General features: G+C 38.0%; 1 protein-coding gene across 1 annotated transcript in view; it reads right to left on the bottom strand.

Moving 5' to 3' along the window:
• ADGRL2 (adhesion G protein-coupled receptor L2) overlaps nt 1-25,092 on the bottom strand; it is a 181,310-nt gene that overhangs the window by 13,085 nt on the left and 143,133 nt on the right. The window contains exons 8-20 of the mRNA XM_082311488.1: nt 24,876-24,979; nt 23,850-24,035; nt 22,760-22,798; nt 19,663-19,846; nt 17,628-17,750; nt 17,150-17,355; nt 15,897-16,070; nt 14,621-14,830; nt 13,390-13,610; nt 12,034-12,100; nt 1,567-1,658; nt 667-711; nt 353-379 (exon numbers count right to left, since the gene is read on the bottom strand). Of these exons, the coding sequence (XP_082167614.1) occupies nt 353-379; nt 667-711; nt 1,567-1,658; nt 12,034-12,100; nt 13,390-13,610; nt 14,621-14,830; nt 15,897-16,070; nt 17,150-17,355; nt 17,628-17,750; nt 19,663-19,846; nt 22,760-22,798; nt 23,850-24,035; nt 24,876-24,979 (1,678 nt within the window). The remainder of the gene's footprint in view (nt 1-352; nt 380-666; nt 712-1,566; nt 1,659-12,033; nt 12,101-13,389; nt 13,611-14,620; nt 14,831-15,896; nt 16,071-17,149; nt 17,356-17,627; nt 17,751-19,662; nt 19,847-22,759; nt 22,799-23,849; nt 24,036-24,875; nt 24,980-25,092) is intronic.

Genomic DNA, 25,092 nt, shown 5'->3' with positions numbered 1-25,092 from the left:
ATTGATAAGTCTGGCTGAGCCACTAATCACACCATAGATTTTAAACAGTGGTGCTGCCATATGACACCAAATAATGTAGCACAAATGCACAAAGGTTAAACAGCAGATTAAAAGCCTAGAGCCCAAATCTTTAATGCTCCGATAAACTCAGCTAAACTGAAGCTAGATGATCTAACTTCCGCATGAAGAAACCCTGCTGAAATGTGACAAAAATATGGATATTGCTCTACAGAATAGTCTAAAAAAGATTCCATCATGAATAGGTTAAGGAAAAGGAATTGTAGAGAACGGCACAGAATGAAAGGGAAAGGGAATTTAGTCAGTGAATTCCACATCTAACTAATGATCTTACTTGATAAATGGCTTATTATCTTCATAGCTAGAAAGCATTATAAGCAGAAAAGAGAAACAAAATTATTAGACAGAATTGAAACAGAAATTGTAAGAACATTTTTAATTGTCTATAAAAATTAGTCAAAATTAGGAAATTCAAAATGCAGAGGCAAGCAATTTAAAATTATAAAGGCATATAATAGTTAAAAATTCTTTAGCAAATCAGGTATCTCAAAACTAGTTAATTAAAATTAAGGGAAATCCACAATATTGACCGAGTTTGTAAAGTTAAAAATCATGCTAGAAATTTGTTAATGTAGGGTTCTATCTTACCCAGGTAAGTCCGTATTATAGTAGCCATCACAAACACGGTAATTACTGGTGTGGATGAGAAGACAGAAAGAGGAAAAGGAAGAAAAGAGAGAGATGCTAAAGATTAGCTCTCTCTCTCATCATGCAACATGCAATGAAGCTGATACTGACCTATCTAGAACATCTAGTTCACAATGTTAGCCTTACTGAAAATCTCCCTTTGCCATTTTCAACATTCAAAGCAAATCTGTAAGACCCTTTCACATCCAACCCTCAGTGTTAGAAACTTGCACCATCCCTTCAGTGTTGATAATAAAAACCTTCGGTACAACGTAGAGCTATACAGAATACAGTAAAAGACTATCTCAAGAAGCAAGAGCTGCCAAAGCCTTGTTAATTATGTAACACTTATATTACTCTGCAAAAGGGATACTGCAGTACAGCACCATGATAAAGTAAACGTTTGTTAAATTAGCATGAAACAGCAGATAATCTTCAAGTTAACAATAATAATAGAGTCAATTCTCTTGGGAGAACAGGATTACGAGTAGAAACTGCTCAGAATCCCTAAATCAAAAAGTCATTTAACAAAACAAACTTAATATAATCATATCAGCCATGCAAACAGGAACATCATTTTTGAACTGCATTTTAAATACAAATGAAATTACTACAGTGCTGTGGCATTTCCGTGAAACAGTTTCTTGGCACTAGTTCCAGGCTGAAATTATCTAATTTTGACCGGCGTTTGTGACATTACAGCAACAATGTGACGAAAGCAGGATTGGCTCTGTTTGCTTCTAATTGACATCTGCAGTTGCTGGGAGACAATGGCATGTGCTCCTAATGGAGAGTAGCTTTCAATCAGTTCAGCGATCAGAAAATAATCATAGTTCTCATACTTGAACACAAAGCACTTACTTAATGTTTTCCAACCTGCTAGAGTCTGGTTTCAAAGTGTTTGAGTGCTTCACCATTTTGCACAATGTGATCACCAGGAAGATAAGATTCAGCTGTCAAAACAGATAAGAATGAAATTAAACTACTTCAAGTAATAGGTTGAATAATGGTGATGTTACAGACTAAACAAAACCCCTGTAGTTTATTTTCAAATATGTAGTGAAACTGGGTAACTGTATCAGACAGTCTGTAAAAGGTGATTGCAAATACAGATGAGGGGAAAAAAATGTTTGAAGTCCTTGTTTCACTTAATTTTCCAATTTCACCTCATCATCATGAACCTCCATGTTTAGCTCATGTCCAACACTTGTCATTGTCAGTCTAGCGCTGTCTTCCAGCATGTTGTGCTCGGCCCCTGTTCACCTTCACCTGTCACCTCTGGCCCTGTTCCCCGTCTCACTGACTTCCTCCGAGGTCTATGGTTACCCCTTTACTGTACTACACTAGTTGTCTTTTTATCACCCCATCCTGCTTCTGGAATGTTTTTTGCCTTTGCTGGCTTCTCCCTTTTTTTTTATTCCCTTTTGTTCTCACAAATCCCACTGGGGTCTTCAAAACAGCTTAAATGTAACTGAAGAAAAAGAAAAAGAAAGAGAAAAAGAAACACAAAGATGTAGCAAATGCATCAAACTTAACAGTGCCATAGACATGTGCTGGTGGTGCACCCTCCTACTGCCCTCTTTCCCTTTGTAGTCTGGATTCTGTCGAAGCGAGACTGCATGCCGCTTGAAGGGAAGGACTATGCTGTCTTATTCTTGTTGTGTCATTCACATAGATAACACTGGGGAAGATACTGAAGGTAATTTTTTATACTTTTTCTATTGTGAAGCAGAATCACAGGTATCAAGAGATACTAGGTGCCTTTCTCCTATCGATTTCAAAGCATGTGAAAAGCATAGGTAAGCCAAATACAAGGATGCCTGTAGAATATGGGTTGAAAAGCTGTATACAGTTAATTTGAGTAATTAGTACGTGCTGTCCTATATAATGTAGACAATCCAAATAAAATCCTATGTTTGCAAACAGTAAGAGCTATGTCCTTTCGGGGAGAAGACATGCATCCTTATCTACTAGTATAATGGTCCACAAGAAATGGCTGAACCGATAGCTAAAATAAGATGGGAGAATATGCTTGGACATCCTTATGTCCTGATTTCAGCTGGGACAGAGTTAATTTTCTTCTTAGCAGCTGGTATAGTGCTGTGTTTTGGATTTAGGATGAGAATAATGTTGATAACATACTGATGTTTTGGTTGTTGCTGAGTAGTGTTTATAGGAGTCAAGGACTTTTCAGCTTCCCATGCTCTGTCAAGTGCACAAGAAGCTGGGAGGGGGCACAGCCAGGGTGGCTGACCCAGACTGGCCACAGGGCTATTCCATACCGTATGGCGTCATGCTCAGTATATAAGCTGAGGGAAGAAGAAGAAAGGGGGGGACATTCAGAGTGATGGCGTTTGCCTTCCCAAGTAGCCGTTACGCGTGATGGAGCCCTGCTTTCCTGGGGATGGCTGAACACCTGCCTGCCGATGGGAACTAGTGAATGAATTCCTTGCTTCGCTTTGCTTGCGCACGCGGCTTTTGCTTTACCTATTAAAACTGTCTTTATCTCAACCCACGGGTTTTCTCACTTTTACTCTTTCGATTCTCTCCTCCATCCCACCGAGGGGGGAGTCAGCGAGTGGCTGTGTGGTGCTTAGTTGCTCGCTGGGGTTAAACCACACCACCTTATAATACATATATTAGATAGGTTATAACCCCATTCTTACAGTCTTCTGTATATATCTGCAACTGATTATTGATGGACAATGATCAAGCCCAGTCTCTCATTCTGGGGAGCCTTTGGTTTGAGACAGCATCAAAATCATCACATTTTTTGTAACATTGGGGATATCAGTTCATACCAGATGTGTTCCTACAGCTGTGCCACAATAGTCAGAAATGCCACTCAAATCCTAATAAAGAGCAGGTCTTAACAATCTAGAAAAGAGATGTATTTTGAAGGCTCTCATCAGAGCCTGTTAATAAAGACATGTATTATAGAAATAATTCCTACTGCTAAGGCCAATCAAGTTATCACTGCTGCTGCTGTCTCAAAATCAGGATGGACTATAATGCAGTTCTCAACACCAGAACAGTGTTTGGCAGCTTTTGACCTCATCAGTCCTGATTCAAAGTAAAACATATTTACAATTGTATCTTGAGATTAATACAAAAAGCATATGTGATACAAGTAACAAAAATAAGCTTTTATAATTTATTTCTGTCTATATTCCAAGAACTGACAAAAAATGCTCGACCTTTAAGTGGGGGTATGTACATGGTGTAAGTTAAGCCTGATTTCCATTGCTGCAAAATGCAACAGAAGTGTCAATATCTCATGACCCTGCTACATATCTTTATTTTATAGAATCACAGAATCATAGTATCGCTTAGGTTGGAAAAGACCTTTAAGATCAAGTCCAAGCATTAACCTAGCACCCCCAAGTCGACCACTAAACCATGTCCCTAAGCACTACATCTGCATGTCTTTTAAATACCTCCAGGGATGGAGACTCAACCACTTCCCTGGGCAGCCTGTTCCAATGCTTGACCACCCTCTCGGTGAAGAATTTTTTCCTAATATCCAACCTAAACGTGCCCTGGCTCAACTTGAGGCCATTTCCTCTTGTCCTATCACCTGTTACTTGGGAGAAGAGACTGACCCCCACCTCGCTACAACCTCCTTTCAGGTAGTTGTAGAGAGCGATAAGGTCTCCCCTCAGCCTCCTCTCCTCCAGACTAAACAACCCCAGCTCCCTCAGCCACTCCTTGTATGACTTGTTCTCTAGACCCTTCACCAGCTTTGTTGCCCTTCTATGGACACACTCCAGCATCTCAATGTCCTTCTTGTAGTGAGGGGCCCAAAACTGAACACGGTATTCAAGGTGCGGCCTCACCAGTGCTGAGTACCAGGGGACTACCACTTCCCTAGTCCTGCTGGCCACACTATTTCTGATGCAAGCCAAGATGCTTAGGTAATGACTAATCAGTACAGAAACACTTCATTATATCATTGTGCTGATTTTGATTGAGATAGAGTTAATTTTTTTCATAGTAGCTTGTATGGGGCTATGTCTTGGATTTGTGCTGATAACAGTGTTGATAATACAGGGATGTTTTCGCTGTTGCTGAGCAGTGCTTACACAGAGTCAAGGCCTTTTCTGCTTCTCAACCCACCCCAGCAGGCTGGGGGTGCACAAGAAGTTGTGAGGGGACACAGCTGGGACAGCTGACCCCAACTGACCAAAGGGCTATTCCAGACCACATGGTGTCATGCTCAGCATATAAAGCTGGGGGAAGAAGAAGGAAGGGGAGACATTCGGGGTGATGGTGTTTGTCTTCCCAAGTAACCATTACGTGTGATGGAGCCCTGCTTTCCTGGAGATGGCTGAACACCTGCCTGCCAATGGGAACTAATGAATGAATTCCTTGTTTTGCTTTGCTTGCGTGCACAGCTTTTGCTTTACTTATTAAACTGTCTTTATCTAAACCCACGAGTTTTCTCACTTTTACTCTTCTGATTCTCTCCCCTATCCCATTGGAGGGGAGTGAGTGAGTGGCTGTGTGGTGCTGGCTGGGGTTAAACCATGACACATTGTGATCATTTTGTTCCTCTTTTCTAGGTTTCCGCTGTACTGTGTAACTTCCTTGGGTGAGTAAACAAGTTGCTTCTCTCCCTGGTCTTTCCACCAGACAGAGGACGGGGGCTCTGCACATGACCTGACCCTCAGTTCCATGCCTTTGCAGGCAGACTTTCTTTTTCTGTATTTGAAAGTTTCTTGCATGCTTTGGTAGCTGACATAACATGAACTCCAGCCTGCTTAAAAAAATGTAACTTCGATTCACTTTTTGTGAAAACAAACAGATTAAGAGCTAAGAGACATGTCTCATGCCAATCCTAACATGTAAATCAACTTTGGCTGCAACCTATGCAACCGGGAGTGCACAATCCAGTTCAGAATAGTATTTACAGCACAGCTGGAAGCTAATCCTTGCCTAAGTAGCTACCCTGGAGTATCCTGCATTGTACTAGCAACATCGTTCTTGGATCAAAAACTCATAGACATGGCTTAGCCCATAAATGACTGCCTTATGAAACGAGAGGTTTTTATCCTCTGATTCTTTGTATGACTGAAGTGCTGGTTTGACAGATGAGAAACAAAAGCTTGTATTTACATACTGAGGTTCCTTCGGTGACATACAAGCAGACATGGCCCTACCCCAGAGCCTGAGCAAAGCTCCAGCGTATTAAGCAGATTTTATGTAGACACTCAGCTCTGTCTGCATATATGTCCTTGCTGGACTAGGGAATAACTGTACATAGCAGCTTCTTAATAGACACTTCTAATTTAGGTACAGAACCCCAAAAGCAGCCCACAGAAATAATAATGCTGTATCACAGTAGCTGGGAAAAGTCCTTCCAAGCAAAAAAGCAAAAGAAGCAAAATATTGTACTTTGAAGACAAAGTAACTATGACAACAGAGCATATGATACTTGTTTCTCCATCACTGTGAAATATTGCATAGTTTTCAGTTTCAGCAGTCAAAAGACCATGGTTTGCCACTTGTTCAAACATGCTGGCATCTCTGTTACACATTGTATCATTACCAAAAGCCTATTTTGCCCACTTACAAATACTGTAAACCAAACCTTTCTATAGATTCGCTTTTGGCTCCCTTACTACTCTTCATCTAGAAATTGATTGTTTTGGGCATCCTGCCATTTTATTACACATGACACTAAGCAGTGAGGGAAGGGAACTTGTTGGAGAATAATTGCTTTCAGAAGGAATGACTGAATTACTTTTCTTGGTGAGAAATACATGGGGGGAGAAGGAAACACACTTTGTGCTTTTCCATTAATTTGTACCAACTTTGTATAAGGAAAGCTTTTTCAGCCCTGAGCAACCTGGTCTAAGCTCAGAACTGAGCCTGTTTTGAGCAGGAGGTTGGACCACAGATCTCCTGAAGTCCCTTCCAGCCTGAATTGTTTCATGACTGTGTGAGGACTGAACTGTTACTTGATCTAAGCAAACGAACCTGTAGATGTTTTCCAAGCTAGACAGATGGTCTGAGTAGGACACCTTTCTTTTTTAAGAATGTTCCACCACAAACATGCAGTACTCTGGGGTCACCTAAAGGCCCACATGAATGGCAAGATGGGCTTTTGAAAGCAAACTTGTAAGGGAAAAATGGGCCTCTGACAATGACGACTTTCTCATCACTTCATATAACGTAAAGGGCTAGTGACTAGCTGGGCCTCGTCCTGACAACTGGGCTGCATCCACCCCAGATGAACCAAAATCTGCACCTGAACAGTACCGCTCTCCTTCAATGATAATTAAAAAATACAAATACATTGTGTAAACACACACACAGCCACAGTGTATACATCTGAAACGGTCGTGAAATTATACTCTTGATAGTCAGTAAAATCTCTTTTATGCTGCACTCCTGAAAATCAGACCAACACTCTTTTGAAGGCTAAAACCAAGAATTTAAAAGTCTGGTCAGGCATCAGGTTCGGATTTGAAGATTTTGCTGTGATACTGAGAGCGACAAAACACACAGTTACAGTAGGTGGAGCTATAATGTGAGATCTCTTAAAACATTAGCTGATAAGAATAAGCAAAAACTTGGATTGATGGTATTCCATTAATGTTTACACTAGGTTTCGGCTGTAATTTCTAAAATATATTATCCACTATGAGAGACAGGATACTGGATTACATAGAGAACTAGCTTAATCTACACTCTGATTTTAGAAATGTATGTAAAGGTGAAAAAAAACAATTAGAGCACCTTTTAAAATACCAGTTCCTACTTATCTCTTACTATGACAAGTGTAAATGGACAGAACAGAGCAAAAGAAAGACAATTAGTTACATATCAAAAAATAAAAAGCAACTACTTTAAAATACAATTTTTTATATATAAATACATATAAATTACATAAAATATAATAAAATGCAGCACCCTGGAATCTCATGCTTCTTTCATAGCCACCACACAGAGGACAATTACTGGTTTGGAAATCAGAAGGTACTGGACATGGAAAATGGTCTAAGTAGGAGTTTTGTCTTTCTGGCACCTGAAACCTATGCAATTTTGAGACAGGGAGTGTCTTCAAGTCAAATTAACTTTTTAGAAAAGTGGATGTAATAACCTGCACAGAAGACTAACAGAGTGGAATTAGTTGCAGGTACAATGACTTAGTAGCCAAATACAGCTAGATTTTGCAATAATTATGATAAATTTCCCCCTGTGAGCAATAGATAAATACCATTTACCAAGTGTCTACTATAGAAAGATATAAGTGTATGATTTATATATATAAGCTTGCAAATACAGTCCATTTTCATAGGCGGAGCTAGATTATGTGTGCATCTGTGTGTATACATCCACTGACTTTGGTGAAGTAATGCCTCAACCTGAGTGAAAAAAGAAATTCTCTTTCTTATGTTAATGAAACAGGACATTCTAGGAATTTTTGCTTAAACAGCCTTCGGTAGCCTAATATATTGGCTCCATCTGCGAGAAGCAAACTCCAGTGGTTTTGGCTGAATTAAAGTCAAACCAACATCACCCATTCCTTGGATATTGTTGTGGTTTAACCCCAGCCAGCAACTAAGCACCATACAGCCGCTCGCTCACTCCCCCGCCCCCGGTGGGATGGGGGAGAGAATTGGAAGGGTGAAAGTGAGAAAACCCGTGGGTTGAGATAAGAACAGCTTAATAATTGAAGTAAAATAAAATAGAATAGTAGTAGTAGTAGTAGTAGTAGTAGTAATAATAATAATAATATAATACAATAATAATATACAAAGCAAGTGATACACTATACAATTGCTCACCACCTGCCGACCAATGCCCAGCTCGTCCCTGAGCAGCGATCGCTGCCCCCCAGCCAACTCCCCCCAGTTTATATACTGAGCATGACGCTATATGGTATGGCATAGCCCTTTGGCCAGTCTGAGTCAGCCGCCCTGGCTGTGCCCCCTCCCAGCTTCTTGTGCACCAGGCCGAGCATGGGAAGCTGAAAAGTCCTTGACTAGTGTAAACACTACTTAGCAACAACTAAAACATCAGTGTGTTATCAATGTTATTCTCATCCTAAATCCAAAACACAGCACTATACCAGCTGCTAAGAAGAAAATTAACTCTATCCCAGCTGAAACCAGGACAGATATGAATGAATATGGATCTACACAGAAGTCAAAAAACTCAGGCTTTTCTGACCACAGATTACAGGAGTGCACTGTTTGTTTTAAAGCCATCAACCTGCTCAATTGAATCACGTCTGCCTGAGCTTAGCAGCTTAAAATTCATTCCACACAGCCTGCAGTGCTGACATGGATATGATAAGACAGAAGAACAGAAACACCACTCTGAAGTAACCTAGCTGAACCGCACATGTTCTGACCCTTTTTGAACTCCCTGGAGCTTTTGTTACCTGGCAAATGCAGCTCTAAAACTGCTCTTGTATCTCCAGATCTTTGCTCTTAGCCATGCAGAAGCCTATTTCTCTCTGGGACTGGCAGCAAGAGAGGTGCTCTCTGAAGAAGGCTTCTAAATGAGTGTGCATGCTGAACTCTTACTGAACTGAATTAATTATTAAAGATGCAGATGGAGCTGTCCAAATGATAAGAACAGCTCCTGACGTATCATGATCCAAGCTTTCATTAAACCATTTCAGGCATACTAATGGTTTCCCACCACTCATTACTTACATGCTCTTTTCTCATAGATATAATAACCCTGGTGCCCAAAGGCATGACAGGCTATGGAAACAGTGAAGTTGAAAGTTCCTCAGAAGACGTACTAAGGAACTTCATACTTCCCCCCTATACATCCCATCCTTGTTTTTTGCAAACCTGTATACAGATAGAAGTGCAAATGCTTATAAACTCAGAGAAAAACCTGTAAATTAAAGTAAGCAATATTGTCAAAAAAGAGTTTATGTGCATTGACAGTACTATTAAACTGAGAATCATAAAAGTGATTTGATTAACATGTTAAAAAGCTTACCAAGGTGAAATTCTCACATGCTACTGACACTAAGTAAGCTACACTACAAATACAGCTCTTTGGTTACACTGCACATGACATATTATTTTTCAGCTATTACACTTCTCACACTTCTTCCTCAAGTCTCTCTTGCTTTCTCAGTTGGGACGATTAGAGGGCAAAGCAATTGCTAGAGAAGAATTACTCCCAGGAACTGTGCTGTGATTGCTACCTGCTGTTTCATATTTTTGAAGTTGGGAATACTGCTCCCAAAGGCCTTTTGCGTCTCAGCCTAAATGATTTGCTGGAGGATAATAATGTCATGGCCAGTAAATAATAGTGAACTATGTCTGTACATGGTCAATATGATTAAATGTCCTTCACCTCTATTCTCACTCTGACCTGGTTATGAGGAAGTGAAAAAGCCGTCAGCAATGCCCAAAGCTTCCCATGTGAAATGTTATTGTAAAGCAAGCCAGAGAAATAGAGGTGACTTAGCAAAATACTCCCAGTAACAATAAAATAAAAAGCTAGACACGAAAAGCAAAATTATCACCATACAATCAGGCTTGAGGTAACTGAACTATTGTGGCATGAAACTTAGAACAATTTTCTCGTAATGATTACAACAACTGCAAGAATCAACTTTGTTTTGAAAAATATTGTCTATCATATTGAAAATAGTAAGTATATCTTTCAATTTTAATTGTAGGTTTAATAGAAAAGAATCCCTATCATCCTGAGACTTGATTTAATTTAAATGTATTTAGAATAAACTCTGTACAATTATTATGATCTATACTTAATCTTACAAACACTATAATTTTTCTAATTCAACTCATACACACATGAGTTTTGGCATCTATGCCTGTTTCTTTGAAAATATGCCAATGAACTCAAACAACTTCTACACTGCAAAACTATCTTTTCTTAAGTGGCTGCTCAAGGATTGAAATAGTTTTTGCTATAAACAGAGAGTAAAACCAGCCTAAATATACATAAGTTTATTTCAATATTGAAGATACCAGGGAGGAACAAAGTACCTACAAAAAATTAGCCGGGTACATTTTTTATAGAAAGTTCCACAATCAAAGTATCGGTTTATTTTCACATGGAGAAGTATTGTAAACTATAAGCTACAAAAGGTGTTGAAATAGTATGTCTGGCGTATACACCTATAGAAGTCAGAAAATTCCAAGTTATGCCTGATGCATGTGCTTCAGGCTGAAAAAATAATAATGACAAAATACAATTCCTGAATTTGGAAATTCAAGGGAACTGAACTCTGTTAACATTTCACAACTCTACTACTGTACAAAGGCAGCGGAACAAGTAACTATTTAGACTTGCAAAAGTATAAAAACAAATTAATTCATCCTTCCAAACTACCAGTGGCTATGAGAAAAGCTCTCTATGTACATAGGCTATGTCCCCAGCACCAGCCTTCTAGAATATTTCCCAAGTATAGCCAGGCTTTAAAGATACTGAACTAGCAGAAAAAAACAAGGTGAGCCAAAATGCACATCTTGCATTCACTTTCCTTCCAAATTCCTATGTTGTGCAGTGTTGGTATTATTAGTCTGAAATAACAGGGAGATGTTTTTTTTCCTAGGTTGACAGATGACTATGTGCTTTTTACCTGAAAGTGCTCAGAGAATGGATAATTGATGTATGAACATAACATTCAACCGTAAATGGACAATGGGGCACACAGCTGTGGGTGTACAGGTGGGTGTGCATGCATACGACTTTACTCAAATGACTGCAAGAACATGTATATGCTTTCTACTGGTTACATAATATTCTATCATTTATACTAAAATAGATGAACTTGTATGTCTGACATTACATGTAGCATAAATACACACAAAACTAGTCATGGAAAAATATGCATATGCATATGCAAATACACACACAAATACTGTGTAAGTGTAATGAAATATAAGATTTATTTAATTATCCAATGCATTAGAACACCCTTTTGAGCTAATTATGTTGGATAATTAGCAGTTAAATTCTGGAACATGTACAATAGTGACTCAATTGAAAGCAATAATAATGGTTCCTTTAAAAAAAACCTCTGTGTTTAGTACTTCATTGATTTTTCATATGGCTACACATGTCAATACGACCTTCAGAGTTCAAGCCATTAGGAAAAAATGGCTATGTTGAAGTGCCACCGCAGCTTTGACAATTAATCATTTGGTCAGCACTCTTTAAAGATTTCTAAACATTTATATAACCATTGGTCACATTTCGAATTGTTTATAAGCATTTTCATGAAATGTCTTGTGAATAAGGATGATATTGACTGATGTTATTCAATCTTTTTAACTTTACTGTGAGGCAACCTAAAAGGAAAGGAAAAAACAAAGTTCTTACCAGAATAATAAAGGTAACAGGTCCAATGAAACTCCAGATAAAATAGTTATCTACATGGAGCCAGCAACTATCATGGAAAAAAAGAGAAGAAAAAGCGAACAATTGCATTAGCACCTCAATCCAATAAATGGAAAGTGCAAAGTACTTCTTAAGCTAACATTTTGCCAGTAAACAATGAAAAATATTGCACAGTACCACTTAGTGCATGGACGATTCTTCCTAACCTGAAACTCTTCTGGTGAGTCCTGTTTAATAACACTATTGAACTTGAAAATACATCATCAGGAATAACTAACATAGAAGAAGAAGCAAAACCAAAACGAGCTCTTTCTCCTTTCAGTCAAAAGGTTTGGTCACAGATGCTATCATGGACTAATGAATCTAACATCAGTAAATATTTTTCACAGGTTTTCCATGTAATCTTCAAAGTCTGCTTTTAACTTTATATCATCTGCAAAATGCTTACTCCTGAGGAATATGAGACAGAAAACGTTCAGATGCCCTGTTTTGCTGAAAAACAATATGGTATAAATAAAATGCCCCAACTGGGAGTTGAACAGTAGAGAAAGAATACATATGATACCAAACTAAATGACGTGTAAACCTATTAGGGCCGACTTCACTTAGCGATTTGTTTTTCATACAGCCCAGTTCCCTGCTGAATTGCTCTTATTTGTCTTTCATCAGTAGCAAAATCAAGCAGCTTTCTTGCAGTCAACAGTATCTTCCCATACTGTAACTAATTTAATCAAAGGACAAAGTAAACACTATTGGAAGGCAAAATCATGCCTCCAGCAACTCAAATCCTCAGAAATGTTTTCTGTCTACCTTCTGTCACTTTCTACATACATCTGTATTTTTGTAAATAAAAGGCAGTGGCTAACTTTAATCCTGCTCTACTCGCCTGATAAAATATTATCAAAGTGAAACATATGGGTTGGAATATTGTACTGTCATAATTCAGGATGAGAGTTAGCTAGAGGGGCAGTTGAACAAAGAGATTTAATGAAGCATTAGCTTAAAACTGGGTGGTTAGGCCTGTCAGATACTTTAAGTTGAGAATTTTTACTTAATATACATTGGAGGTCAAAAAGTTATTTACTTTTTCAATTTGTTTCAGGTCAATCTTTTGTGTTAAAAGAAAGACCATAATTTAGAATTGGTCTCTCTAGGGTACAAATCCTCTGAACCTAGAGAATTACAAAAGACTTGATTGTAATTTGTGCACAGCATTGCCATTCTCTTACCAATAAAGCTTTCAGATGGTATTTTAGTCTGTCAGGGACCCTCTGACAGCTAACAGGCTTTAAAAAATTATTCACTTGAAAAACACTCAGGTCACTTGCAATTACTTACGCTTTCTCTGTTCCGTAGCTCTTATAGTCAATAGCTGCTGAGACACCAACTACTGTAGCAGGGAAGAGGTAGCCAGCAACATAATAGTACTTCTTCCTAGAATATTCACTTTCAAATACTTCTACTAACATTAGATAAAGCTGCACTCCTTCTAGACACATCCAGGCAAAGGCTGCCAGGAAGAAAAAGTGTAAGAGACCTGCAAATATTGGACATGCAATCTGCAAAGAAAAAGAAAGATGGAAATATAAACCACAAAACCTACACATCATTACATCTCCAATTAAACAGTGTGTCAAAGAACAGCGTATACTTCTATCAGAGATCTTTCACAAATTCAGCAGCATTTTCCCTACCTGAAAACATACACTGAACATTTGAAAATACTAACGTGTGCTCAGTAGCTACAGAAAGTAAATCAGCTAAACAGTGTGAATGAAGATAAGGAAATCGCGCCCTCACACTCTAGTCTTCAATTATAGAGTGGACTTTTCAATTTCATAAGCAACTCTTTAATTTTGAAACTAATAAGGTTTTAGGACTTACAGTTTAGATAATCTGAGACATGAACTGTTGGTTCTATATGCATAATGTAATACTGCTTATTTAAAATTATGAAGCAGCCATCAAGCCATTTTTATCTGCTGTAATTTGGAAGTTTCTACTGTCGTAACAGAAATCAATCTGAATTCTCTCCCCTTTGGCTGAGTTCTGGATGAAACTATACTGAATTATTAGATTTCAACCCAATGAATCGTTTCAGAATTAATGTCACCAATACTGCCAAAAAACCTGCATGGATGTGCAGTGTCAAAAATGTGTAAATATATAGATAAGGCTCTGTACTAATAGATATATCTACACAAAAAAGTAGTCAATAGCTGTTGAGATATATGAATATATAGAGAAAACATATATATGTTCCTAGTACGTCAACATTTAATTTCATCTCCTCTTTCAAAAGTTTAACCACCTGCTTCGTTAATAGCCAATGTTTCTCAACTGAAAATGAAAAACATTGCAGTAAGTGAGAAATTAAGGCCACAGTGATATTTTTGATGGATGTAAATACTATTTATGAACATGTCTATCTTATTTTCACACTGAGCTTTTATTTCAGCCTTGCTGTGTCAGAATGCTGAAAGCTTGGCAGTGTTGTCATGTTTTAATTCAAATCTATTTCAAACAGTCATTTCAGAGAACAACATCAGTACACACAGAGAAAACTTACCTTGTACTCTGTCTTATCGATGCCTATTAGGAAAATGAACTCAGCAATGAATAGGTTGATACAAAGGTTCTTGTGAATAGTGTTACGATCACTTTGCAGGCCACGGAAAAAACAGAATGTGAAGATGCAGATGGCCAGGCAAACAAGAGAGATGACAATTCCCACCCAGGTGATGACAGTGAGGAGCAATTCGTGCACTCCATCTTTGTACTAGAAATAACCAAGAATGGGGAAAATTAATATGACTCTTTATGAGTATAAACAAAAACCTATTTTCACAGGTAGCATCCAGAAAAGTTACTTGTTCATTACATGAGATGGGCAAAATGTAGTCAGTAATTTCTCAGTCTCAGGTCAGCTTCCCAGAAGAGCAAGATTAGGGTAAGTAGAAGAAGAGCAGGTCTGAGAGAAAAATGTGACTATTTTAGCCAGATCAGATAGCATTTTTACTTTTCCTACAGCTCACTGTGAACTGTCAGACAAGAACAAGTAGAGAAACATAACATTTTCAAAGTGCCACTAGGCTCTGATACAAACAAAGAGGAGAGCTTTCCCTGGGACCTCCTATAAGAGTACATGTCCTTTCCTACAGACCTGCAACTCCACAGTGGAGAAGCAAGCAACGATTTGCACACCACTTAGGACAAAATGCAGAATATGTTATGCATGTATTCCAGCTCTAATCTCATGTTTAGCTAAAGAGGGTTCCTTGCTTCAGTTGCGACAGAAACACTTTTGTCTTCTCAGTTATCTTTTCAGCAACCTTTCTGAATACAATGGCCTTATGAGAAGTCTCATTTCCTTGCAAATATTGCATGCTCCGGGCCCCCTGACATCCAGTAAGTGCTTGAACTAACCAACAAAATTTCAGAGTATGAAGAGGCATTTGAACAACCAGTACGGAAGCTCCTTGACTCTCCTGCTCTAAGGAGAGCTGGCACTTTTGCTTCCAGGGAACAGCCTGCACAGCTGCCCCTAAAGATACTCTCCAGCTGTACTGAGGGGAAGTCTGTAAAATGGCTGTAAGGCTGGTCAGTAACTTTAAAATATGACTTGAAGTAAACTCTTGTCCTTCTTTGTTTTTCTTTCCTGTTATTTTGCATGTAACTTTATGGGTGAGGAAGAAAAGTGCTACAGAAAGCAAATTGCTTTGGAAAGAGTGGGTAGAAGCTATAAATACTTAAGAAACTTCAGCAGTTTTGGATCTTGCTAAAAATTTAAAGCTAAATCTTTAAAAGTTTGTTCCCTGCTGATGGCTAGAAAAGTCATTACCTACCACAATTTCCCGATGAGCCATAAGAATTGCAAAGTTGGTTAGGTGACTGCAAGCACACGTTGTATGAGTTTTATTTGTGTCAACCAGTTTGCAGCCTTGAGTTGACCAGTATCCCATCATAGTCCTCTCCGAGTAGTTCCAGAAGGAACAATTTGCATTGAAATAATTGTCAGGCTGGGAGATAAAAGGATAACATAAAATGAGGATTTTACACACTAAGATGGCAATAACAATTGTTTAGTATGTGTAAAGGGTAATTTAGATTAAACTTTGCATGTTTCGGACAATAAAGTTTTTCATCAGCAAAATTGTGGACTATGTTGTACAAGGAAGACATCTAGTTTAAAAGGGACTTTATAGTCCGAAACACTCTAAAGTGTAGTCTCAATTACTGTAGACTCAATTTTAAACAATTACAATTTCCATCTTACGATTTTATGCACTGATGGTACATTATAGCCATTTTTCCTTTCTGCAAAATTAGGACTGTGAATTTATTCTGAATTGAGATTGTAATTGAGAATTTGAAAATATGATCTTTTTCCTTTGATTCTCACCTTTGGTGAGGCCAAAGTCATGTGAACAGACATCAGGAAAAAGTTCATTCCTCAATGCCTATCTATTTTGATGAAAAACAATCAAAACAGATTTCTAAAAAGAGGCAAAATGAGAGGAAAATCTAACCATATTTTCTCTATCACGGCAGTGATTATTTACTTTCCCCATGCGAGACATGAAAACAGAAAGGACCAAACTAACGAGCAAAGAAACACATCACGTAAATTACCACGAAGAAAATATACACAAATTTAAAGTATAACAAACCAAGATATAATACTTTATTCTTCACTGAATAAATGCATTTAAACAATTTGTATAGGCTTCCAGAACTTGGTCCAAAATTAATGTAAACAGTTAAAGTGTCATTAAAACTTACTGCATGAGACCATCAAGAACCTTAACAGTTATCTTCTACCCTGCTACTAAGGTAAGAGTTAATCTTCAGTTAGAAACAAATTAGTCATTTACATTTTCATGTTGATTACTGAATTAGCTTTCATTAAGAATACACTTAAGTTCTAATAATCACTGAACCAGGCTCATTTAATTTTATGTTCATAGACTTAACTAAGCTTGTGTCTCTGACCTAGTCCAACATTTAAAATTCAAATGGAAAAAAGGTTATTCTTCTGCATTGCTTTTCTCTCTTGCTGATTTTATGACCTTCCCATTAATTCATTAGCATAACTCACATCAATGTGTTCCAGCGTAAAATGCACAGGATCAGTCAGGTACACCCGGCTAGACTCCTTGTTGATAGAGGCTGCAATGACGTGGGAGTTGACTGCGATCGTGCTGTTCCGCCCAGCAAAGTCGCTGCCTAGCTTTATGGTTGCATTTTCAGTACTGAGAAAACGCCCCAAACTTTTGTAAATGATGAAAACCAGTTTTGCTAATCCTACAAAAGAAAAAAAATCCCATCATCATGCCACAGAGATCTACATTCTGTAGAAACAGCAACCTGTACTCTAATGAACTGACAATAAAGCATCAGTAAACAGAGGCATTTTCAGGCTATGGATTTGAAAAAAAACGCCCAAGTACCCATGATCTCTGAGCAAAAGCCACAGAGCAGTTTTGTTGTGTTTTGTTTTCATATTTTAACTAGGAGAGGTAACGTAGGTTTTATAGAAATTAATGGAGTTTCAGTGCTCCGTGCCCAAGACTCACCGTTCCTGCTGTTCTGCTTCACGGTGCTTGCAGAGAGCTGAATCGAGTTGCCTCCTTTACTGCCCTGAGGAAATTTCAAGTCCTGCACCTGGCCCTCAGTAATGAGCACTGCAACATCCAAAACTAAGCAGACCAGAGGGAAAAAAAAAAAGTGGTAAAAAAGGAGAATGCAGAGAAAGTTTCTTGGCCAGACTGCAATATGCCAGATGACAATATTTGCCCCCACTCTATATTTATTTTTCTCATACTGATGTCCTCATTTGCCACCGTAAGACAGATCTGTACTGCATGTTTCAAGCACACAGTTAGTTTCTCTAACTAAACCTAGTGCACACTGCTAAAATGACAGCACTTTAATACTGATAACGACATCAAACCTTGTTTTAATTTGTGCCCCCAAAACATCCACTTAAAAATACCACACACACGTGTTGCAGAGAAATGTTAATTTTGAAGCTCCTAACGTCTATACAGTATCCTCTGCTAACAAATTTAGAACTTGAAGTATTGATTCAGATATAAAGAGTTTTTAAAACAGTCAGCAAATGAATACTTAAGTATACTTATTCTGTGTATTTAGCTCAATCAGTATTGGTACCTAAAAAAAAATTCTTATTTTTTTCCTAAATCTAATTCTGTATGAAGATTTACAGGAAATCGTTTTATTGGTTCTGCTAAAAAATACTTAAATTGAAAACTTAGATGCCACTCAGCCTTACCTCGGTTTTAATTTTAGAACACATTGTATATTGGGAAGCTTTCATGGGATTACCATCAAAGGCTGGATTCCCTTGGATATGTAAAATCATATAGGTCAGAGTGGTTAATTTGTTGACAAATACCTGCATTATATTAAACTCGTCTAACTATAGGTCTAAACTATAGACCAACAAAAGGTATGAACTTAGGGAATGATTTCTCTTTCTCTAAGCCACACATATGTATGTGTGCTGGGAATTCAGTCTTGCATGGCATCAGTAATGTGTTACTAACTATGACTTGAAGACAGCTTATCACAAGAAGTGATGTTCGGACAGTTTACCGAGCTCCATGGAACTGCTCATGTACATCCTGAGAGAGATTTTCTGTGATTCTACCTACATTCCTTCAGAAACAATCGGTGCAGTTATGTTGGTAACAGACTGTAACACCTTTGCCCATCCTTTCCCAGTATCTTCCTACTCAAAAACTAGGCAGAGACATCTTCTACAGTTACAAATATGCAGACATTGAAACGTGAAGTCTCATTTCTGCCGTCTATTCCAAGTCTCCATCTCGGTACCCCTCAAATTAGCAGACTTTCAGCTTCCTTGTACCTCACTGAGACTACATTAATCTCTGTAATAAGATGAAGGAATTTTAATTTTATGCATAGCAATGATTTTTGCTTTAACACAGCCCACGTACCAATATTTGCACATCTCTAATACCAAACCTCTTCATTTCTCCGTCACCACTTAAATTCCAAATTATGCTGCAACTATCTTCGGCTATTCTGCAGTCTCTGGAGCATAGCTATTCTGCATTATGGGAGATGTAGTTCACTGAACATATTTTTACCTGAAGGCAGTCATGTTTAATATAAACATTTGGCTTATGTTCTGAGTGCCTAAAATATTTAACTGGCAGAGTACGTTGCAAAAAAGTAATTTAAATTCATTAGGAACAGTGTATATATAACAAGAAGGCATTTCTGCAGCTCTACAGAAAGCAGTTACCTCAAAAAATCCATACTCTGCCATTTATGCACTCTTCATATCCATACATTCTGCTAATGATTTTTCAGTGGTAAATCAACTTTGCAACATCAACTACTTTCCATTCTACACTGCATTAATGACACTAAAGAAGAATGCTAATTTTGAAGAACTAAACAAGAAAAGCGTGTCTCCTCCGCTTAGGAGCATTTACTTTCCACCAAACATTGCACAGCTCAGCTTTCGAAGAGTATGTCGCTATCTGGAATATTTTTTCCTGATTTTGTGTAAAGCAATGCACAGCACTTCAAATTATGCTTGAAAAGAAATTTACTTACCAATATTTTCTGTGGGCATTGAGACTCTAGTTGGTTCTAGGAGATTATCAGCCAAGACAAAAGCCCCTTCTTCTAATGTATCAAGTAGCATTGTGGCTGCATGGGCTTGTTCTGAAGAATTCATGTCCTTCCAGGACTCCAGAGCTTCAGGCCTGAGCAGGTTGTCCACTGTATCCACAATTGCCTGCATTCATTAGAAAATTATCATTAGGTCTGATTGCCCTAGGCAGCTGGGGAAAATTTCCAGCATTATCTGGTGACAATTATAATACTTAACTGTCAGAATCATTTACTGTGATTTAATGGCACTAGAAAACTATTTTCAACATAAAAATATTTTCCATCCTCTCGCTGGATTAGCATTAATAGAAGTGCAGTTAGCCACTAGCATTGTGTGGTCTCTGAGTGGTAAACATGCAGATTTGACTCATCTCATGTCAGATATAAAGACGGTCTTATTAATGTGCTGAAAAACATATAAATAAACGCCAAAAGTTTTGCCTGAAGCTTTCATCTTGAAGTTAATGTCAAAATGTATAACTTCTATTTAAAAATACTAACGCCAAAACTGGCATTCTGCAGTTTAGGCTAAAATGACAATAACACTCTTCTGGAAACTTAGCCCAACTCATGCAGCCATAGCACTATAAACTACTTGTCTATGACAAACTGCCTTCTTTATTACAGGAGGCATGAAATGAAGCTGACTCAGTGGATATAAATTAGCCTGGGCCACTCTCACTCCCCCTCCTGTTCCTGTACCTGTTCATAGATACTTAAAAAGATTACTAACTCCCATTCCTGCACAAAGGTCAGTTAAAAAAGGAAATCAATAGAGCAAACAAGATGTCCACTGACTGTCCCTGTTATCAGTGAAGGCAAAACTGTAAAACTGAATAAAGCTACCATTTTAAGAAGTCTTTCTTGTAACAACTCTATCATCATGTTTTAAGGTTCATTAAGCTGCATATAAAGTAACAGTAAATAAGGAAGAAGAAGAATTCAGTGACATGATTACATTATTTTTACAAAATAATCCAATCAATCAGTGTAATCAGTTAATCAATTGAAGGCAGGCTCTTACATTAATGCATAATGTAACTGTGCATTGAGTATGCTGTGCATTGAGTACGCCATGCATTGCTGAAACACCCTGTTTACTCTGTCCCATTTACCTAGTGATAACGTGTCATTAAGCATATATATAATTTGTTTGATCAATTTAAAAGCATTGGGAATGGAAACGGAACACATTGCACAAACAGAAAGACGTCGGTCTGGAATATTATATTGTGCAAATAAACGAATAGGAAAAGTTGGTCAAGGCTATTGTTGGAGCAAGATTAATTAGCCTAATCCATTTTAATATCCTCTTTCTGTCTGCATTGTGAGCCACCACGACCTTCCTGGCAGGTGGAAGACACTTCGAAGTGGCATTAAAGCCTTTTTTTTCTTTCTGTAATGGGAGACAGAATAGTCAAAATGCTCACACTGATACTGCTGCAGCCATTAACTAGAGTGGAACAGAAATTGGTCTGCAGAGGCCAGATTCATTAGTCACCAAGAAATACAGATTGGAGCCTCTAATCTGAGGTACAAATGAATCCTCTGTCACAAAGTGGGAACTTGCTTCATTTGCATAGTGTAAGTCAGCTTTTGATTTGTAATTTCAAGAGGTTTATTAGTCTTATCTAAGCAGAGAAGCCCATTTGAGACTACAGAAAATGACACCGGTCAGAAATTAAGGTTGTGCTACGGTTTCTTGTGTATCTCCATATAGCCCTGACGGTATGCATTCATTAATATGAAACGCTTTTTATTTATTACAGGATAATCTAACTCTGCATTTTTCCTGTGGAAAATGATCACCTGCCCGGCAATATTTCTGAGGCGTTCTCTCCTCTCAGACAGAGGCGAGCGGGCCGCGGGAAGACCACGCGGCCCCTATGATGCAGCTCTTGGAGCAACCCCATTACTGCTCTTCTCATGTTCACGTTTACTATTGAAAATGAAGTATGAAAACTCAGTCTACTCAAACCATAGCTGCTGGATTTCCCTCTACTATTAAAAAATAGTTTCTAATAAAAAAACTATTACAATTATTGTCAAGAAGTTAATTTCTCTCCAGATCTTTGTCTCTTTTTGTCAAATTTTTGCCTAACTGGACATCTCCCATCCACCCCCTGGGCTGCAGGATAAAAAACAGAAGTGCCCTGTACAGAGAAATGTCTCTTCAGTAAGAGTCTGAATTATTTTACTATGTTGCAAAGTATTTCAAAGTTCTTTTCAAAAATCATGCTTACATTTTATCTCAGAGGATACAAGTAAAAATCAGTATTTTAAAAGAAGCTTTGAAAAAATGTGCAATAAAATTTTTCAGAGCCAGATACGATCTGTTCTAGGACTTTTTTCTCTTCTTCACAGGCACGAGGTGGCATTACATCGTATTGCAGAGCAGAAGCTGGCTGCTATGGACAACCATTCTACAGCAGATGAAAGAATCTGAAAATCGGGTAGCAATGTGTTACATGCCTTCCATATAGCCTGGTTAATGGGACACGTGGCACACATTTTACTAGTAACGTTAGAGGAATGTTTGTCTTTACATTTTATCCTGAAGTCACTGAATCTGGCCTTTGTAACAACTCTTAAAACTGTAAGAAAGAGTGATTTTACTAGGTATAAGAATACACAAAGAACAAAGCAGACTATATAATGTACATTTTTCATGCAAGCAAATTAACTCTAAACAGTCTTTGATATAAAATACTACCAAGCTGAAGTAATTTCTGTTAAGTTGCCAGCTTTTTCCTCTACCCAAAGTTGTATTATGAGAGAGATGTTACTTCCAATTCAGATAATAACCGTTTCTGCTCTTTTAGTTTTGAACAAGTTGAGGTAAAAGATGTATAAACTTTGATCTTTAATTTTTTTTTCTGAGTGTTATACCTGTGCAAAGCCAACATTTGTACAGTTGATATGGGGCACAATACACATTTATCAAAGACTGAAATACATAGGATCATGCAGCAAGATGATAAAGCGTGGCAGGTTGCTGAAGCAGGGAGAAAGCAGGGTGACAGCACAGGAGAGATACCTTAAGGTAAGCCCTGCATGTCTTCTCTCGTTTTTGGAGCTTTTTAGTAAGAAAAAAGAAAATCAGAAGTTAGACACATTCTGGAAAGCTTCAGAAATATAAAAAAAATTAGCCTTGTGTTTCAAATCCCGAATTTGAACTATAGCCTGGACATTAATCTAGTTCCTGTCCAGCCATGACTATAAAAAAACATCACACAGGAAACGTTTTTCCCCAACCTTTATACAGGTGCCCAGATATCTTTGCCCGAATGGTGGGATTTGTGTGAAAAGGTCAAAGGAGAAAATCCCTGTGTGAGCACTTGAACTGTCTCTGGGAAAACTCTTTTAAGGGCAGCTAGGGATTGTAAATAAAACTACTGCCAAAATAACAGAGGAGTGCATGGAGCTGTCTCTCCCTAAAGGAGGCTGAAAAAAATGTTTTGTTTGTAGCTTGTTGACTAAGCTGATGCAAGGAAGAGGCCGAGAAACACAGCATTTCCTCTGAGAAAAAGAGGAATGGTAATAACACTTGTGATTTGTATTTAAACCACAAAGATGTACGTTTTCTCTGAAATGCTTCTCTGAACATCATTCTGGAGAAAACACTTATTCGTGTTTTAGATACACATATGAAGGAATTTTTATAAAGATCAATTAAAAGTGATGTTGGCGTCTTTAAAAGGCTAAGAAAGTGCTATTATTCAGCAGGAAGTCAGATTAAAATAAAACCCTGCACCTATGCAGAATCCCACTGATTTTATTACATGTTCAGGGTTAAAAGGATCACTGGATAAACATGCTGATTTGTTACAGAATTTCTGAGAGCTAATGCCCATTTCCCTCACACTAGTTATAATGCATTCCAGATTTTAATAAGGAACACAGCTATGTATTTTAGGACCAGTGAGCTACTGTGAATTATATCTTATTCCCTAAAGAAGGTAATTGCAACTTTCTGCTGTGTATTTACTGCTGTTTTCTCTTACATGTTTATTCCAGAACTATAAGCACGCAGGAACAAAGTATAGATTAATATTTCTGAAAGGAAAAAAATAAAAAAACAAGGGCAATGGTTATCCCAGCAGGAGGAAATGACGGGAGTTGTGTACCTTGTTATAACTCCTTCCAGCAGAGTCTTTTTCACTGGGCCGCAATTCCTGCAGCTGAGCATCCAAAATGTCCACGAGCTGCTCCATCAGCCTCACTGATGAACTAACATCGCCAGCGAAGACCGGTCCTTTGGTGTGTTTAGCCAGTTCATTGGCCAGACTAGCAGCATTTTCTCCACTTCTGATCTGAAATGACAATTTGTATTATCTCAGCAGGGTCCCTTGTTCTGCTTGCGGCTCCTAATTCCAATTCCCCGTGTACCTTTGTTGTGGTGAAATAACCATTTGCACATACATTGAAATCTGCAACTAATTGAGACCAATAACGTTCTCTTTATCTCAGAAGATTAAAGGTTCTTAGATCCGTGACACACAAAAGCAGTTCTTAACAGCCATCAAAACCAGAAATCAGACTGGGACTTTTGGGCTAGATCTTCTATTCATCCTCACTTTTATTTTACTGTCATTATCAGACAGTAAGAAATCTATTTGTTCATACTAGTGCTTGAGGCATTTGAAAGTCAAGTAGCCTAGTACTGACAACAAATTATCCAGTTTTCATAAACTTAGTAAATCTCAGTACGGAGGGAAAACACAGAAAGTGGCTCTGCGCTCTAATCGTACTGTTATTAATGCACTCAAACAAAAATCTATTTATTACAGTATAATTTTTCCTGAACCAAAAGACCTTGCTGTATACCCCAGCTTTTGCTGTGTGATTTACAATATTTGATTTATTAAGCAAATATAGCTTTTGTTTTTTGAACACCAGCAAAGCTACTTTGCTTTAAATAGGGATGAAAACACGTAATCACAGATTCGATACAAGAACTTTAGAGGGAGAGCATACCAAAACATACATATGAACCTAATTGTTGGCCGATGTTTTGCACACAAAGTACAAATAACTCCTTCTACTTTAAATGAACAAAGAGTAATAGATGGCTTCAACAAACTGAATTATTAATGCTCAGAGTTAACATCCTTAATCACCAGTGTACACCAGATTAAAAGGTTTCAACCAACCTTCTGAGCCAGCTGATTTACCCAGTGTGAGGTGCAGTTGCTAAGATCAGGGCCTTTGGGGTTCCACGTTCCCGTTAAGACCACGCAGAGATACGAGGCAGTTCCTACAACAGATGTAGAAAACTACAGTGAGATGAAAACTATTTTTCTGCATGCATTCAGGAAATCAGCTACACTGTGCTCGTAAGCAATGTTAAATTCTGAATCCTGCTAATGG

Source organism: Platalea leucorodia (genome assembly GCF_965183815.1).
Source record: "Platalea leucorodia genome assembly, chromosome: 5".
NCBI lineage: Eukaryota > Metazoa > Chordata > Aves > Pelecaniformes > Threskiornithidae > Platalea > Platalea leucorodia.
Note: the sequence above shows the minus strand (reverse complement) of the source record. Positions and strands in the feature narration are given on the sequence as shown.